Genomic DNA, 17,898 nt, shown 5'->3' with positions numbered 1-17,898 from the left:
AGGTGTTATTCTTTAGGTCTCTAATTTGCTTGTTTTTTTCTCCTTGTGCCTGATGTATCCAGGTCGGCTGCCCTGCCAAGGATCTTGGTAAAGAGAATGAAAGATGCTAGGTAGGCTCTAAAAAATGGGAAGCCATATTCTGTCCCAAACAAAAAGAACCACCCTAAGCTCAGAAGCAGTTCCAAGCCAGAACCAAGTATAAAAACAAGAGCCCAGATTTCAACCCACATCCTCGGAAGCATCCAACCAAAGAGATCCTCCTCAAAACCCATGGTCCAAGCCATCACTACCTTGAATAAAGTAATTAAAGCAGCAAGCGGAACAGCAAAGACCCCACTGCTACAAAAGAAGAAGCCCAAGACGTAACACCACCCTTGGTAACTGCTTGAAAATAAGGCAATGTTTGGTGTCGTATTTTGAGATGATGACTGCATTTTAAGCGGCTCCTGATGGTCGTTTGGGAATCCGATCAAGGATTTGGTTTTCTTAATCTTCCAGTATAGGTCCTGCTGTTTACTAGATGGAAGATGTTAGCTGTCCTTTTATATGATATATTGTTAGTTTTAAGGGAGAAAGTCATGAATAAGGAATAAACATACAGCATATGACCTTGATACTGTGTATCTGTGCCTGACTTGGTTTATATGTCTCTGAATAGTGAAGAATAAAAGTTACTTTGATGCTGATGGAAACTGCCTGCTGAAGTCCAGTGGGGACACGCGGGAATGTTCTTCCACTACCGAGTGAACTTAAATCATCCGACTTCGATACATGTATAAGGGTATGCTTTTATTAGTCCATTTGCTTTACCAGGAGATATTTGACTATAACGAGGGGGTGATAGTGAATCCGAACCAAACGGTAGCATCGTCGTCGTATCTAGGTACTATACCAGGAACAGAGCGACATAAGGTACCCTGACTAGCAGGGCCAGATTTGGAAAATTGTTAAGAGAGTGCGTACTCCATCAGCTCGACCATGAAATCATGCACTGTCTGAAGCCCCACTATGCCCATACATTAGAGAGCGGACGCTGAACCTGAACATGACAGTAATTACTTGTACATTGTAAAAAGAACGCATCAATCAACTCCGTCGTCAATGACCCTACCAATCCATGGCCTGTGCCTAGCGTCGGGGTCAGGCATGGCTGCATCCCGCTAAGCCCAGCAGAATGAGGCTGCCCAGACGCAGAGCCTGGAAATTCCCTCCCTCAGGCTCCCGCATGGCAGCCATTGAGTTTCATGCACAATGCCGTGTCGCGCCTTTCTCGCATCATCCATCCATACTTGTTCGTGCCTTAGCTTGGGCATTAAACACCAACGGGCTTCATCGGGCAGAATCCACCCATCGCCAGATTTCGAGGCACATGTTCGATTCTTGCGGCAGCCCAAAAGGCCATCAATGAATAGGATTCGATGCCAGTCATTTCGAGGCCCTTGCATGATGGATGATTCCTTGCTTTTTAGTTTCTGTACCTGCGGCCTAAGCAACTTGATTGACAACCCAAGCACACTGAGCCTTAGTTATTCACTGCTCGTAATCAACACCACAAGCAACCACTAACTAACCGACCTGGAAGAATCCGGCAGCACTCCAACAACTAACTGCTCTTCCTTTTTCCCTTCTTCTCGTTTAGAGTACGAATAGTAGCTGCTCAACTAGGTTCTATCCTTCGTTCTAGGCCCGACCCGCTGTGGCCGACCCGTCGCTCCGCCGCTTCTGAGCTCCGGCCCCCTGCAAGTCCCGTTTTTGGTGGTTTGCTCTGCTTCTGTTTACTCAGACCCAATCACTATGTTGCCTCCTCCAAGTTTTTACATGTAGATCATGCACGCAGTTGGAAATAATCTTCATCATCAACAGTGCATCCAACTAAAGAGCTTCATTCTATCAAGTGGTCTGTCTTTATTCCACCAGTGTCAATGATCTCATACTCACCCTGCTTTTCACTCAACCACTCACATCTCACTCAGCAATATAGCACACAACATCACAACAAGCCCATTTCAAGCCGTAAAATATGCCATTTGCTTATTCCTTACATGCCTTTCTTCCCTTCTCTATTGAATTGGAGATTTCGAGCTTCTTGCCACCGCTCCCGCCCGCTTTCTAAAAACCCGCGCGTAATTCTACATTTCTCGTCCACTGACCGAGTGTAATCTAATATACAAAGTGCATGGCATCAGCTTTACTTTTTGCCCATCTTTAAAAACATAAGAAAAGATGGCAAAAACAAAACTGAAGGCCCCTTTTTTTTTTCTTTTTGATTTCTTTTTTGTGCTTTTTTTATACAAGTTGAGTAGGAGTTATTCTGTTCCGCCAAATCCCCCAAGTCCATAAAACCAGAGGGGAGAAAAAAACGTCCAGCTCATGCATCTCATGTCAGCATCAGAGGCCTTTCGTGCGTTGCGGTCCCGGCAGAGCAACAAATGAAACGATGAAAAAATATATAGAGAGTTCGAGTGCCCAAATGACCTTTGATATGAAGGAAGCATCTCGTATTATTCCAGAATGCTTTCCAGGTTGAGAGGCATCATCCATCCCTCCTCTTCTGCCTCTTTGTCCGCTTGGTTTCCAAGATTCTGCTTTTCACGTGTTGTCGGCTTTAGTCGTCGTCTTCCTTGTTTTCAGCATCGTCCTTCTTCTTCTGCTGAGCCTTCCACTCGCAGATCTTGCAGATGTTGGCCTTTTCGCGGTCGAGCTCGGGGAAAACAAGATCAAACACTTCAGAGTACCAGCTTACGGCGTGACCCTCGATGCCTTCCTTGATTGTCTAAGAAAAGAGAGAGAAGTTAGCCATGTTTCCATTTTCCAAACTGCACACATCACAAGATGGGAAAAAAAGTAGTGTCAAAATGTACCTGAGGAAGTTCCAGCCAATCTGACATGTTGTCCTTGGGGAAGATGATAGTCTTGCATCCCGCTCTTCTGGCCGCCACCGTCTTCTCTCGCAGACCACCAATCCGCAGAACCTTGCCGGTGAGCGTAATCTCACCCGTCATGGCCACCGTCGGGTTGACTGGCGCATCCAGCGCAAGCGACAGCAGCGATGTGGTCATGGTGATGCCGGCAGACGGGCCGTCCTTGGAAACGGCGCCGTCTGGGACGTGCAAGTGCATCTTGGCCTTGTCAAAGAAGTGGTTATCCGCAAACTGGTTGACCATGAACGACTTGGCGTACGAGTAGGCAATTGTAGTCGACTCCTTCATCACGTTCTTAAGGTTACCGGTAATCTCCAAGCCGGGCCGTGAGCTGGGCCGGAGCGGAGCCTGCAGGATCGACTCAATGTACATGGCCGCACCGCCCATCTGCGTCCAGGCCAGACCCATAGAGACTCCAGGCGGGCTCACGTCGTACAACCGGTCCGACGTAAAGACCGGAGGTCCAATGTAGTCTGTCAGATTGTCCTTGCCGATGCTGACGTGAACGCTCTCCGGCACTTGCAGGGGCTTCCGCGGCTTTTCTGTAGTTTCGCTTTCGCTGGCCTCAGTGGCGGCCTTCTTTCCGTCCTGGGCCTCTGCCGCCGACTCCTTGGCCTTCTCCGCTGCGGCGGCTTTGCCTTCTTCCGTCAGGGCCTCCTCTTCGGGCAAGACATCCTCTCCTAGTTCCTGGACAATCTTCAGTGCTGATTTACGGTAGACCTTTTCAATTTGCTTCTTCAGATTTCGGACACCTGATTCTCTGCAGTACGACTTGATGAGCTCTTCAATGGCTTCGTCCGTCAGCTGAACGTCTGCGTCCTTCAGACCGGCCGCTTCCTTGGCAGCCGGGGCAAGGTATCGGTTTGCAATGGCCTTCTTTTCATCTGCGACATATCCAGACAGAGTAATGAGCTCCATACGGTCCAGGAGAGGTCTGGGAATGGTGTCGGTCATGTTGGCCGTGCAAACAAACAAGACTTTTGACAGATCAACTGGAACATCCATGTAGTGATCCAAGAAGGAGCTGTTCTGCTCAGGGTCCAACAGCTCCAGCAGAGCCGAGGATGGATCGCCCTGGTAGCCTCGTCCAATCTTGTCAATCTCGTCAATCAGAATGAGGGGATTCTCCGTCTGGCACTTCTTCAGCGCCTGGATGATCCGACCAGGGAGAGCGCCGACATATGTTCTTCGGTGGCCCTTGATTTCTGCAACATCAGTCAGACCTCCAACACTGAATCGATAATACTCTCGGTTAAGCGCCCTAGCAATAGACTTTCCGATACTCGTCTTTCCGACACCAGGAGGCCCGACAAAGCAGAGGATCTTGCCCTCAACTGAACCTCGCAGCTTGCCCACGGCAATAAACTCCAGGATTCGATCCTTGACGTCTTGCAATCCATAGTGGTCCTCGTCAAGGACCTTGACAGCATTCGGGATGCCAAAGTTCTCGGGGCTCCTCTGGCCCCAGGGGATCTGAGTGAGCCAGTCGAGGTAATTCCGGGTAACGTTGAATTCCGAGGCAGCCGTCTCCAAATGAGCCAACTTGTTGATCTCTTCATCAAACACCTTGCGGACAGGGTCAGGCATGGCGAGCTTGGCGGCCTTTTCCTTAAACTTCTCCACCAGCTTATCCTTGCCATCCGACTCCAGGCCGAGTTCCCGACGGATGCCCTTCATCTGCTCCATGAGCCAATACTCCCGCTGGCGTTTGCTAATCTTACTCTCAACATCTTTGGTGATCTTGGACTGTAGTTGCGCGTTCATAAGTTCCTTCTTGAGCACAATCAGGGCCTTTTGCATTCTCTCCTCAATGTTCATGCAGGCCAGGACCTCCTGCAACTCATTCTGCTCTCCAGAAGAAACTGCAGCGGCGAAGTCGGCCAGCTTGGCAGGCTCCGATGTGACATTTCCGGTAGACTGGCTCATTGAAAAGGTAGAAATCTGGTCGCGGAAGAGATTGTTCATAGTAGCCACCTCCTTAAAGACGTTGACGATTTCGTTGGTCACGGCACGGATAACGGGGCTCTTGGGGTCGTAGGGCTCGTCCACCAGGTTCTCCACGTTGACCAGGCTGACGGGGTATCTCTTGAGGAACGAAGTAGGCTCGTACTTCTCTGTTGCCTGCTCCGACTTCTTCTCCACGGCACTCTCCTCGAAGCTTGCCACCACGTCACCCTTCTTCTCTTGCTGGGAATCCTCCTCGATTGTCTTTTGTGGTATCGGTTCGGGCTCGGGCTCTGTCTTGGACTGGGTCTTGTCCGCATCCTGTCCTCCAGGCGCAACAAGACTGGACAGCTTGATTCTCCGGTGGGGGTATAGAATTGCCGTCAAGGCACCCTCCTGTCCATGAATGGGGAATGCGCTCGTGATCTGGGCAAAGACACCAGTATCGTACACATCGTTCACGTTTCGAATAACGTCATCATCCTCGTTCTCATCCTTGAAGAGGAAAGCTCCCACATATGGCTGGCCGCGCTTAATGGACTCGGTAATGGCAGTTGCAACATTGGGATCCTTTATCGTAATGGCCTTGTAGAAGCCCGGGAACAGCGGCCGTCTGGCAATGGGGATGGCCAGGACTTGCGGATAGACCTCTGGGATAACGGGCTTGGACAGCGCCCTCTCGGCAGCTCTGCGACCTCGCTTCCCGCCCTCGCCGCCGGAACCTTCACCACCCGCGCCAGACCCGGCGCCGGCAGCACTTCCTGCAGCGCTGCTAGGCTTTCCGTCCTGTGACTGTCCACCCTCGTTCTTTGCAGATGAGGCTACTGAGTCGGCGGTGGTGGCCTTGGACTCGTCCTTGGCATTGTTCTCGAGCTTGGCCTTGGCCTCTTCCTCCTCTTTTGACTGTGGCTCGACGGCGGAGTCGAAAAAATTGTTGCTCTTGTCTTTTTCCTTCCCCAGCCTTGCGCTTGTGGAGAATGCTGCTCCCGGCACCCGGGGTCGTAATCCGGGATAGCGACGGCCGGCGATCTGCGTAGCCCGGAGAGCCGAGCTCAGCGTCCATGCTCGGGGAACCGAGTCGGACAGCACTCGAGCGGGATGTGCCGCTGAGCGCTCGAGGATCAAGCGCCCAGAGGCTCGCGATCGGGGCAGCATGGTGAAGGGGTCGAAGTCGGAGTCGAAGTCGGAGTCAAGCTCGAAGTCGGAGTCAAGCTCGAAGTCGTCTACCTGCTAGGTAAGCAAACTACCGGGATTCGGGACTTTGGTGGTGTATAGATGGCGAGGATTAGAAATGCAGAAGAAACCCAGGACAGGCAGAGAGAGGGCGACACCTGCAAACGGCAGCAATTCCTCAGCGCTTGTTCGTCGTCCTCTTAGCAAGCCCGCAAGAATCTGCCCGTCGTGAGCATTGCCGGGTTGGAGGGGTGACTGAGTAATAGGATTACAGTTGAGACGAAATGCATTTAATAATACAGGCAGCTCTAGGCGGCATCTGGCTACGACACAGCCGAAAATTCGAGGGCCTAGTACCTTCCATCGGCTGAACCGCGGGAGGGAGCTGGTGGTCCAGTGACGGCACGCGGGGACCTGAGCGAGGTAGCAGGTACAAGCGAGCGGGTGCGGAGCAGTATGGGTGGCGGGGTATCTGCGAGGAGGACTGACGTATGCGACATGTACCGTCTACCTGCCAATTGCAGCATTGCTCGTATTTGTAGAGTCTAGATACAACCTGGAACCTCTCGTTTAAACGTATTTGTTTACATCTCTGCCAGCAAATCAGCTGTGAATCTGCCCAAAAGCTGCCAATTGAGCTCAACAAGCCGCTACTCTTCGGAGACATTCAACCAAGTACCAAGAATCAATCAACAGCAACCAAGTGGGCTGCTGCGGGGCACGTCACGAGCGCATCTACTGCAGTTTATAGTGCCAAAATGCCTAGGTAGGTATACTAGGTACGCTTCTCTCATCTTAATAATCCGGGACCCGTTTCATCGTAACATTAATAATGATGCGGTTTAAAAAGTCTCCATGCTTGCCGAACAGGTATCTATAGCATTACGTACCTAGATGTCTAGGCAGTTGGTTGAATGGCTTGATTCTATGCTTCCTAGGTTCACATTTGCTTGTAGAGCACATCAATCCCTGCATGTAGGCACGGAGTTTCCGGGACAGCAATATCCAGCTACCGGGTAACCATACAACAAAGAGTTCAAGAGCTCGGGAATGACAGTAGAGAATATGTAGACATCCATTGCATTGAGAAGGCATTGAGAAGGACAACGTCGAGTAAACCAGCCGTGGAACAATCTGCACAAAGCAGAAGTCGTGTGTCTGGCGCTTCTTTTTCTCTTTGTTACATCTCCAGGTTTTACAAAACAAAGAGGTTTGTTATTATATCCATACTTGCTTACAATCTGACTGGATAAACATTGTGAAACCACATGTACTGCACCCAAAAACCTTCAAAGACAAAGACAAATCCCAGATCCAATCGCCTGTTACAATTTTTTTTTATTATACTTTTCATCATCTGTCCACCACACATCCCAACGAATCATAAGATCCTCCCCCCTCAAGCATCTATTCCCCCAAAACCTCCAGAGACTCCGCCGCTGCACCCAGCCCTGCCAGGATAACGACCATGTCTCCAGAACCAGCCACATTGTGATCGGGACATCCTCCAGCTACGCCGCTGCCTCCGACCCTGTCAGATTAACGACCATGCTGGAAGATGTCTCGACCACACGAGAGTGAGCTGCTAACCGAGCCAGAACGCTGCTCGCTGCCCCCAGCCCTGCCGGGTTAACGAGTATGCCCTCCAGCTGACTAGCACTCGCTCCTGGACATCCCTTGCCTTATGGCCAAACGACGGAGAGGCTGCCCACTGCCCCCGGCCCTGTCAGGTTAGTGGGTGTGCCTTTGGTCGGATAGCCCTCGGCTCTGGATCTCCTTGTGCTGTATACAGGTACCCGTGTAGATATGCTGCGATATCATCATCACCATCACCATCATAAACTAGAACTTGCGTTTACGAGAAGCCACGTGTGGGGTGGCATCATCGCCAAGGAACAACAGATCCTGCCTAGTACCCCGTCGGGAAGACCGCCTAGAACGTAAAACTCGTTCAATGGTGGGTGAGGTTTTCCGCTCTCGACGTTTCTTCTGAGGCGGTTTCTTCTGAGGCGGTTGTTCCTGAGACGGATTGTCCTGAGACGGTTGTTGTTTCTGAGACGATGACGTCTCTGGTTCCTCGCGGGAGAGACCTTTGTCGACCGGTTGACGGCCGTTGGCCCGAAGTGGCTCCCTGGACCGCTTCGTATCTGCTGTATAAACAGGAGGATCCGTATCCGGCAGTTCTTCTATTTCTCGTGGAGGCAAGCGTCTTATGTAGAACATCTCTGAATAGTCAAAGGGAGGGGACTGGGGAATTGCTGAGGCCCATCCACTTTTGTCCTCATCCCGTCTGGGGTAGGAATGGCTCAAACCACCCAAGGGATTGTTCGGCGAATAACTCTCAGAGAACGTGGACGAGTGGGAATGGTTCAATCCACCCAAGGGATTGCTCGGCGAATAACAACTCGCAGCGAACATGGACGGACCCTGGTCAACAGGATCTGTGCTGTGGTATAGCTTGGGCCGTTTACTTCTCGCTCCATCTTGTTCGTGCAAATCGCTTGGCTGTTTGCGTTTCTCGACTTGCTTCGAAGTTGGCGCCGTGGGCTCTGTGGCTTCCCACTGGTACTGCTGAGCAGCAGGCTTCAACGTGTCATCGTCTCCATCACTCTCGCTCATTGTGCGTCGTCTTTTATGTCTGAGCGCCTCCTCAGTGGCCTCCTCAGTGCCCTCTTCGAACGCGCTTGAGGCGATAACCTCCCTCTTGCGTCTTTTCTCCCTGAGTCTTGCCCAGCGTTCGTCCATATCGCGGCGTAGATCATCCCTTTGCTTGCGATCATCCCTGACGAAGCCATCAAAATATGCAATCAGAGTGTCAAACGATGAGAATTTCATGACATCAAAAGCAGTATGCCACCGCTTTACCACCGAGTCGTTCAGCGAATCAGGAGGTATATTCTCATCCATAGCGTGATTATCGTAGCAGATCGGGCAGCCCATCAGCCGCGGCTTTAGAGAGATGAAGGAACCGATATCATTCCATGCCTTATTCATCTCTTTTATGCGCTGATTCTTGCGTTCTTCTAGCAGAGAATAGAGTTCTTCACGAGATTTGGCTTGACGAGAAACCTCGCAGACATCGTTATAAAACGACCTTGGGGTTTGTAATGGCATTGCGTGAGTGTTGAAGCGGTCGTGAAGGGTGGTGAAAAGATCCTCCGCGTCCATATCAAAGTCGAGATAGGGCCACATCCACTCATTGCTTCTGCGATAATCTGGTTTTGGAATAAAATACTCCATTTTGAAAGAGACGGGAAATTCGTAAAGCTACTGTGTAGGAGAGGGGAAGTTTGTGAGACGAGGGTTCGATGGCAGCCTACATGTACGTGGAATCAACAAAGGGACCTAGGTTTATATAGCCCTCATTCTACTTACTATGCATCAAAAAGGGGCTTTCATCAGGCAGAATCTGGTCATGCGTGATCCTTTGTGGCACGCATGGACTAGAACAAAGAACCAACATCTCTCTGGTCGCGTCACGATTGCTTCGAAAGCCTGCTTCTTGTGCGGCCTTGGCGGCTATTCGCGTTACAATCTCTTTCATGTCTGGAGGCCGCTGCCTAGAACCCAGCATCTAGAGCCAATAATCTGCTCGTGCAACGACTCGACTGGCGTTTAAATCTCTTTGTACAAAACTTCACAACCTCTGCTCACCGCAGTTCCTCACGGCAAAAGCCTCAGGGCGGCGGTTTGGGTGTAACAACTGCAGAATTCTCCATGACCAGTTGTGATGGTAGCAAGTGGTCGGGAGTGTTACAGGAGGTGGCTCAGTTTTGGACAAAGGGATGCTTTCACGATGGCCATGGACGTTGTAACGGTAGCCGTTGAATGCTACCTGGTGGACAGGTATATATATGGCCTTCTACATACCTATTTTATTTCCATCATGTTCTTTTTCTCATCAGAAACCGCTACAATCTTGTTCTTAGATCTTTCAAACTACGAGCATTGTCGAAACTACCACTTGAGCCAAAATGGAGCCCATTGTTCACAAAGCATCTCTCCACGCCACTCAGCCGGCAGCGGTCAAAACCGACCCATCCATGTCCACGGAACCCAAAGAGACCATCAAAGGAGATGGCGAAAGTTCTCTTCCAGAACGCAACAAAGGGCAGCCGTTGAATTCCGCCAATCCAGTTGCGATGGACGACTTGGAAGCGACTCCAAACGCTTATGAGCAAGCAGATACTCCACCAGACCAAGAAACAGACTATGAATCTAGTGATTCATCTGTTGGCCAGGGGTTCAACAACATTCGACTGCCTTATGTTGGCATGGGAGGGGGATTTGACATCTACAGAGCTGCCATCAGACTGGGTACGGACAAAGTGACCAAGTTTACCACGAGACAAATTGGAACGGACAACCAGAAACAATTTATTCCAATCAATGGAAGAGAGCTGCTTCTTTACCAGTCAGAAAAGCGTGTTGGCGTCGATTTGCAGGCATTCGTCTGCCTGAACAGGATGAAATCTCCTACCCAAGGGTCGTGGAGGCTTGAGATGAGACTCCTGTTCGACGCCAGAAGTGACTCCATCTTGTTGCTCAACGCGAACAAGCACATGCCAGTCTCGCGACAAGATATTTTCGTCAATGAATTGACAGCTTCGCCTGCTAAACCGCCAATTGCAGTCGAACTCCACCAAAGTTTGGCGCTTAGGGCCGTCTCACATAGGATCGTTTGGTTGGGTGAACATATTTTCGACATCGACGTCTTCCCACGGCGATACCTTTCGTTGCGTACTCCGAATTATGAACCGGTGAAAACAGGCGCTAAGAGAGCATTTGAGCCATCGTCATCGTCGCCACGGGCTGGCCCTTCGACAGCCAAGAGGGCGAGAGCAGAGACGAGCGACGGGTTGACTGCTCGCACCACCATCTACACGATGCCGCCCACCAGCGAATTTTGTGCTGAAAGCTGTGATACAGCTGAGCAAAGTTCAGTGGCCGATCTATGCCATCCACTGGAAAGTCTTCATCTGGGCAGTGTTATCCACGTCGCCAATGGGAACAGGGAAGGGGACTACTCGCTTGTTTACAAGGCTCCTGTATTTGACAATGGGAAGTCTCTTGTCTTCCAGGCTCATCACACGAAGCTGGGGAAATTGACTGTTGTCAAATTGCACCGTAATAACGTCGATCTGGAAGATGATTACGCGGCCCAGGAGCACTGGGCGGTCACCCATCATTGGTTACGTGAAGTAAATTACCATGGCAGAGTCGGCCAGCATGTAAGTTGAGGCCATTTCCTATACAAGCGTGTACTGATTTGCTCTAGCCGAATATTGCTAGTCTTGTTGGCTACGACGCCAGATTTCTGACGCTCTATGTTGAGCATATTGAAGCGCCTAGCTTGCATCTCTACCGCCAATGTGGAACTAATGCGTATTGTACGATGACCACTCGCGACGCGGAAAAAGTGTTTTCTCGCCTTATTGATGCCATCAACTTCATTCACCTCCACGACATCATCCACAATGATATTAGGCCGGCTAATATCCTCTATACCAGGGAGAGAGGCCCGGTTCTCATCGATTTTGGGTGTGCGGCAAGTGAATCAGTTGTACACACGGGCGGAACACGCTGGTATATACCGCCCGAATTCATGACAGGGGGCACGCGCGGACGCCCTGGCGATATCTTTGCTCTTGGTGTTGTTATGCTTTTTCTCCTGGGCGAAATGCCGTTACCAGAGACACAATCGCCGCAATTGGTATGGGAGCCTCGCCTGCTTAGACAATCCAGCCCAGAAGGCCGAAAAGCCCGTCAGACAATGTCTGCGTGGATGGAAATTGTTGAATCAGCTTCAGAGACACTTGAGAGAAATTGGGTGGATGATAGACTTGAGGAGACGATAATGCTTGCAGTTACTGGGATGGTGGCAATGGAAGCTGATACGAGGATTACAGGACGTAAGATACAAGAAGATCTTATGACGAGTATGTTTGGGTAGATTGGGGTTTCTCGCTGTTAGATAATCACTGCAGTTGCAGATAGATGTATGGGAATTGCGAATTTGAAGTTGAATTGTTTGTAAGGTACTTAGGCAGTTGAAGGTTAATATGTAGGTAGGTTCCTAGGTAGTAATTAGGGAGAAATGGAGTTAGTTTTGCTTTGATCACGATTCAGAGTCCGAGAATCACAACATAATATAAACAAGATTGCGTTCAGACATTCAAATGGCCAGAGAAGCCCTTGTTTCTATCTATGCTCATCATTTCATGCGTGTGATATTTCCTACTATACATACAAACCCCCTCCCCCCCGTTCCATCTCTAGATTACAACTAGATTACAAAGCCCAACAGGTCTATGCTAATTCTTCAAATCCAACGTGCCATATCCCATGTATTTTATGCCCCTCGCCACATCACAGAGATGTCTGCCTGTAAGATCAACGCCTTCCTTTCATTCGCCTCTTTCTTCACTGTCTTGAGGCACCGTCTTCTCTGTCTTGGCCACGGGCTTCCGCATACCGCGAGCTCGACTCCTGGATACGGCAGTCACAGTCCGCAGCGGACTCTTCATACGCCTTCTCTGTTGCTTGTTCCGCTGTGACCGAAGTTGTCTTTCCAGAGTCTTCTTCATTCCTTTGAGCTCCGCATGTGAAAAGGGCCTGAGTATCTCCATAGCCCTCTTCGTCAGACTTGCCTTCCGGTTAATATCCCATCCACCCGAGAGATGTTCAAAATCAGTATTCGTAAAGGCATAGTGCAGACGGGGATACTGCCTCTCAATATCTCTCAACTTGGCAGAGACTTCGGCCGACCAGGCAGCCAACTTGCGCAGTTTCAGCCACTGGTGCTGCAAGCTGAGGACGGCGGCATTTGAGGCCTGGAGCACACGGGTGTTCCTTAGATGGCGGCGCTCCTGAAGGCTTCTCTTGCTTGGGTTCCAACCACGCCAACGCGGCATAAGCATGATTTCACACCAGCGCATCGCGGGTTCCCATTGACCCATCTCGGCCAGGTATCGAATCAAAAGATTCCAGTTGTTCCGCGTTAGTTTGAACCCAGATGAGGTGACCTGCTGGACGCATTCAAGCAGACCTTTTCCGTCGTTTTCTTCTCTAAAAGTTTTTGCCACAATCGTCATCGGTCTGGAGACGTCGTACTCATGAACAGGGTAAATACCTGCCGCTTGGCGGCGCTGAGCTCGAACAAGGACCCTCTTCCATGTTTCGTCCCACATCTGGTGTATCTGGCGGAATTTCCTGTCTTTAAAGTAGCCCAGCATAAGCGCAGAAATCACCTCTGGAGGGAACGGCTCGCCTCCCTTATGCTTGGGAAACATGCTACTGTACAAATTCATGACTTCCTCGGCAGTCGTAAAATCTCGCAGCTCAACCAAAAGCTTTATAGCACGGCCAATGCTCTTGGTCTGCTTCTTCAGGTGCCGAATGTCGCTCGGAAGCGTTGAAACGGTGCGGGTATCTCGTCCTCTGGCCTCATGAAGGAGCATGGAGCGCAGGTGGCTGACAAATTCTTTGCCAAGCTGGCGGGTTCGATTTGAAGATGGAGTTTTTCTAAACGAAGCCTCAGCCAACGCTACTTTGGCGTTGAAGTTCATTGTCTGGCCGGCTTTCAACAAATGCGAAGCAATGATCTCGACAAGCCCAAGGTCGCCGGTACGAACAGCGCCGGCCATGACAACAGCAAAGTGTTCTGGTCCAACCGGGAAGAGTTTCTCCTTGTAGGCAGTCCGCAAGAGGCGGTACGCAGGCTGCACCTGATCTACTCTAACAAGCGCCTGCAAGAGAAACTCGTGCGTCTGGTGGTCCCAGGTGAGGTCGAATGACTTCATAGCCTGAAGCAGCTGATAACACTTGCTAAGTCTTCCTTGCATGCCATTGAAGTGGATAAGCTGGTTCCAGATGGCTGTGCTCGTCGCATTTCGTTCCGCTAGCTCCATACATATCCTTTCTGCCTCCATAAGTCGATCGTTGCGGCAATACACCATGACCAATGACATGGCCATCTCTTTCGACACGGGGACTCGGTCTTTTTGAGATCGATTGAAAAAGCCGAGCGTTGTCTCCAGGTCACCCTTCTTGGCGGACATGGCCATGATGTGGGCATATGTAAAGGAGTCGGGGCGGTACATGCTGCAAATTTCATTGAAGCAGGCCACCGCCCTATTGTAATCTTGCGCTCGCATGTAGCATTTCAGCAGTGTGTTCCAGATATCAAGGTCAGGCTTGACTCCATGGTGATCCGTCATGATTCGAAGCTCTTCCTCTGCTTTGGCGAAATCGCCAACCTGCGCATAGGCATTCATGGTGCTCCTAAAAGCCCTGGGTTTTTTCAACACGCGTGGATATTTGGCCACATATCGCCCCCATAGCCGTTGAACGGCCTGGACATCGCCCACGCCAGCGTAAAACTTGAGAAACTTTTCATACCCCCACTGATCCAAGTCTCCCCAGGCGCGATGCCAGTCCTTGTAAATCTCTTCGAGTGCTGTGGTGCCGGTTGGATAATGTAGCTCAAACATGTGCTGAAGCAAAGAGACTGGTGGATGCGCACCAGGGAGTTTGCGATATGTCTTGTATAGCTCTGATAGCCAAGTGACGTTGGAACTCAGCTCAGGTTTGCCGCGCCAGGCTTCTAGCACGCGCAGAAAATAGTCTTCGTATAATTGGTGGTCATTGAAGATTTCTAAAATAGCAGCCGCTTGCCTCGGTTGACAAGGGTGGGCCAACGCCAGCTCTGCCATCTTACGCCTTAGAGCTTTGAAGCCCGATTTTGTCGTCTCATAGATGTTGATTGGGCGCATGGCCTTCATACCCTCGGTAGAGAGGTACTGTTCGAAGGAGAAGAATAGCTTGTCCAAGCCGGGCAGGTTTTCGAGCCGTTGCAAGCGAATGGCATCTGGTCGGCTAGCTGGCTCGAACTTGAGGCGAGATGCGTAGAATTCCAACCAGACCCCTATGAGCATGGGCCATTTTTCATTGGCAATGATATCAGCCAAGACGTATTCGAGACCGCCGACCAGGCCCTTGAGTTCCATCCCAGCCTTCAATCTACTGATGGCATACTCCAGGTCACCGGATCGCATAAATGCCAAGACACCTGCCGCAAGGAGATCGTCGTCCCAGCTGGAAACGGGAATCTGTCGGAATAATGAAATAGCTCTCCCAACCTCGACTATACCGCGAGATTTAGAGAGGTATATAATCATGTCGCGACGGAAATCAACCTGGTGCTGTTCATCGAGCCTGCAGTATAAATCCCAAACATCGTGAAAACGTTCCTCGCTTTGGTGTGAAAGCATGTCCTGTAGGAGCGCTGCGTTCGATTGCAGCCGAGGCATGTGGTTTACGCGTACGGGAGTTGAGCGCTGCGAAGCTTGGTCTGAAGAGGCAGCTTTCGAGTGGCTGCTAAATTTATATGAATCTCTCGCTACAGATACTCCATTGTCTCTCTGAAGCGCCTGACTCCCCGCCGATGAAAGGCATTCCATCGATGGAGGGGTCGAGGGGTGGTGGTGGAATACAGATTCGGAGCTTTGCGAGCCATATTCGGCGGTAGCAGTGGAGGAGGTGTAATGCCTTCTTCTAGCAGCGCCGCCGGCTTGGCTTCCATCTTGAGGCCGCGGGAGACGTGGATACAACCGCCGTAGAAGCGAGTATGTAGCACTCGGATATAGAAAATCTAGCAAAAATGCCGAGGCGACCAGTCCTGCCTGCAGCGGACGGGTGGCACTTTCGACAGGCTCCGTCTCGGGGATCCGGCCCACGGCAGGCCAGATGCTCGACAGCTCAATGGCAGATGCTCCATGTTGCCAAAAGCCAGTATGAAGCTGGCGGGCGCGCTTCGTCGAGCGGGTCGGCTTCGGAATGATACGCTGGATGTTGCATGATTCCAGACTCGCGGCCGCGGTTCTTTCGAGCATTTGTCCTAGCAGGCACCCCGGGTCGCAGACAGCCTGCTAGTATGCGATGGAGGAAACGGCGAGGGCCAAATTGGCATGCCTCGGACGGCAGCCAGGCGGGAAATACGAGGTTGATGCTTGTCGAGCGCAAATGCTGAATGCGGGCCTGTGGTTGGCAAGGCCAATGCCAATCGTTGCTTGAATGCTGGAAACTGTGGATTGGAGCTGCAAAGACGACATAGCATTCAATGGCGCCGGAGATGCTGCCCAGAGCTTTACAGGCCGAGGCGGAGGTGCGTGGAAAAGGGCCTGGATTAATGCAAGGGCAGCCTCATCTTCACACTTTTAATCATGGTCTGATCAAAAAAGATCAATTGGTGTCGGAGGAGCCACCAAAGGTCCGGGTGGGGCTCCGAAACGGGGAGCAAATCGGCTGAGTCAGCTGCTGCCAGCTGCAGACGGCTGCAGCGATAACGATAAGAGTTACCGCCTAAATTCCGATGGCCTGATGTCAATATTTGATGTGGATTGTCTCCGTATTAGTGCCACTACGCATAGGTAGTCAAGCTGTAGACTGGCCTGGATAAGTTCCTCCTCGGAGACATCAATGTTGCTTTTTGCTGTTCGCCGCGCTTCAGCATCTGCAAGGAGATTTCCCGGGATACCTGGATGACGGCTCGGAATCCAGTGTACCTCGAGTGGAACGCCAAGACGATGAAGATACTGGGATCTTGTTATAAGCTTGCAAGCTGGGGTGTGATCGTGAATCAGCTTCCTAGTATGTTCTTGGAGCTTTTGTAGCTGATGAATGGCATCTTGAGAGTCAGTGAAAATAACAACTTTATGTGAAGTAATTGAGGCCGTTTTCTTTCTCAAATCTACTATCCTTGATATTGCAATTGCCAAGGCGCCTGCGATGCCAGCCATTTCAGCCTCGAGATAGTATCTACCACCTGGAGGAACTGAAAAAGACTTCACTATCCACTCGTTGCAGTCTGTAGCTTTATATGCTACTGCTGCAGCTAGCTTGACCTTGTTTTGACGGGGACGAGGGCCACGAGATAGGCACTGCGCCTGATGGTTGGGAACCCGATGAAGGGTAGTATTCTGTTTGTTCTCCCTTGGAGGAAGATGAACAGCGCCATTAGTAAAGAAGGTCAGCTGCTCTTCCTCACCATGAGATATTTCCATCACTTTTGAAATGGCCGCCTCCCTAGGCTGGATAATAAGCTGGCCATGAAAGCGCAGAATAGATGCCGCGGCGAACAGAGCCTTTTCGACTTGTAAGCTGACTTTTCTTCGTGACTGTTTGACCATGGATACATGCTTTGCGGTTTCAAGGGCAAGCTGCTTCTCGGATTTTCTCTTCATTTTGAAGACTTGAGCTAAGGCTTGTTGTTGTGATAATAGCTATTGCGGGTAAATTACTTGGCTATAGAAGCCGGGAACATTGATCCTTTATATCTGTTTTCTTTGAGTTTCGGATTCACCCAGTCATACGTACCTAGGTAAGGTAGGGAGATATGTACGGAGATTAGGTAGGTATTCAAGGTTTACGCCAAAAGCTTTCTCGTTTGTCCTGAGTGTAGGTCATGGAGCCGGTAAGGAGAACCCATCAAGTACCTACCTAGATACATGCAGAGTAGTCCTTGAAGTTTCTTTTCTTTCTTTCGGGTTACTATAGGGTAGTTTCAAGGGGGGCCTACCTAGAGTAAACACCAGGCTAGTCCACCATAAGCTGCCCAAGTTATTGTCTTTGGCCAGCGAAGGAGTCAGGGGAGAAGGTTACCTAGTAAAGGAGTCTGGTGAACCAAGAGCTTTTGGCTTAGACACGTCCTAATAATGTTTATTTTTACAGGCATATTACAGTCAAAAGAAAACATAGTCAAAGCTGGACAAAGTTCCTTCACAAAACCACTACCAGGAAGGTAACTGTTGATCTACCCGGCAATATGCAATCAGGTCCTAAGTCCTGCTCCTTGCCCTAT

General features: G+C 50.5%; 5 protein-coding genes across 5 annotated transcripts; 1 reads left to right on the top strand and 4 right to left on the bottom strand.

The window, feature by feature from the left end:
* Positions 1-2,012: 2,012 nt before the first annotated feature.
* TRIVIDRAFT_230449 (uncharacterized protein) lies at positions 2,013-7,295 on the bottom strand (the record flags this gene model as incomplete). Its single annotated transcript, XM_014100923.1, has 3 exons — positions 2,013-2,773; positions 2,862-6,088; positions 7,277-7,295. 3 exons carry the CDS (start codon positions 7,293-7,295, stop codon positions 2,606-2,608), a joined length of 3,414 nt encoding a protein of 1,137 aa, XP_013956398.1.
* Positions 7,296-7,880: 585 nt separating this feature from the next.
* On the bottom strand, positions 7,881-9,278 carry TRIVIDRAFT_60955 (uncharacterized protein; the record flags this gene model as incomplete). Its single annotated transcript, XM_014100922.1, has 1 exon — positions 7,881-9,278. One exon carries the CDS (start codon positions 9,276-9,278, stop codon positions 7,881-7,883), a length of 1,398 nt encoding a protein of 465 aa, XP_013956397.1.
* A 734-nt stretch (positions 9,279-10,012) lies between these two features.
* On the top strand, positions 10,013-11,991 carry TRIVIDRAFT_60956 (uncharacterized protein; the record flags this gene model as incomplete). The annotated part of the gene is made up of 2 exons (XM_014100921.1): positions 10,013-11,269; positions 11,317-11,991. The coding sequence occupies 2 exons, from the start codon at positions 10,013-10,015 to the stop codon at positions 11,989-11,991; spliced, it is 1,932 nt and encodes a 643-aa protein (XP_013956396.1).
* Positions 11,992-12,445: 454 nt separating this feature from the next.
* On the bottom strand, positions 12,446-15,931 carry TRIVIDRAFT_150748 (uncharacterized protein; the record flags this gene model as incomplete). Its single annotated transcript, XM_014100920.1, has 2 exons — positions 12,446-15,376; positions 15,533-15,931. 2 exons carry the CDS (start codon positions 15,929-15,931, stop codon positions 12,446-12,448), a joined length of 3,330 nt encoding a protein of 1,109 aa, XP_013956395.1.
* Positions 15,932-16,393: 462 nt separating this feature from the next.
* Positions 16,394-17,281, bottom strand: TRIVIDRAFT_221450 (uncharacterized protein; the record flags this gene model as incomplete). The annotated part of the gene is made up of 1 exon (XM_014100919.1): positions 16,394-17,281. The coding sequence occupies one exon, from the start codon at positions 17,279-17,281 to the stop codon at positions 16,394-16,396; it is 888 nt and encodes a 295-aa protein (XP_013956394.1).
* Positions 17,282-17,898: the final 617 nt, after the last annotated feature.

This window comes from Trichoderma virens (assembly GCF_000170995.1).
Source record: "Trichoderma virens Gv29-8 chromosome Unknown TRIVIscaffold_6, whole genome shotgun sequence".
NCBI lineage: Eukaryota > Fungi > Ascomycota > Sordariomycetes > Hypocreales > Hypocreaceae > Trichoderma > Trichoderma virens.
Note: the sequence above shows the minus strand (reverse complement) of the source record. Positions and strands in the feature narration are given on the sequence as shown.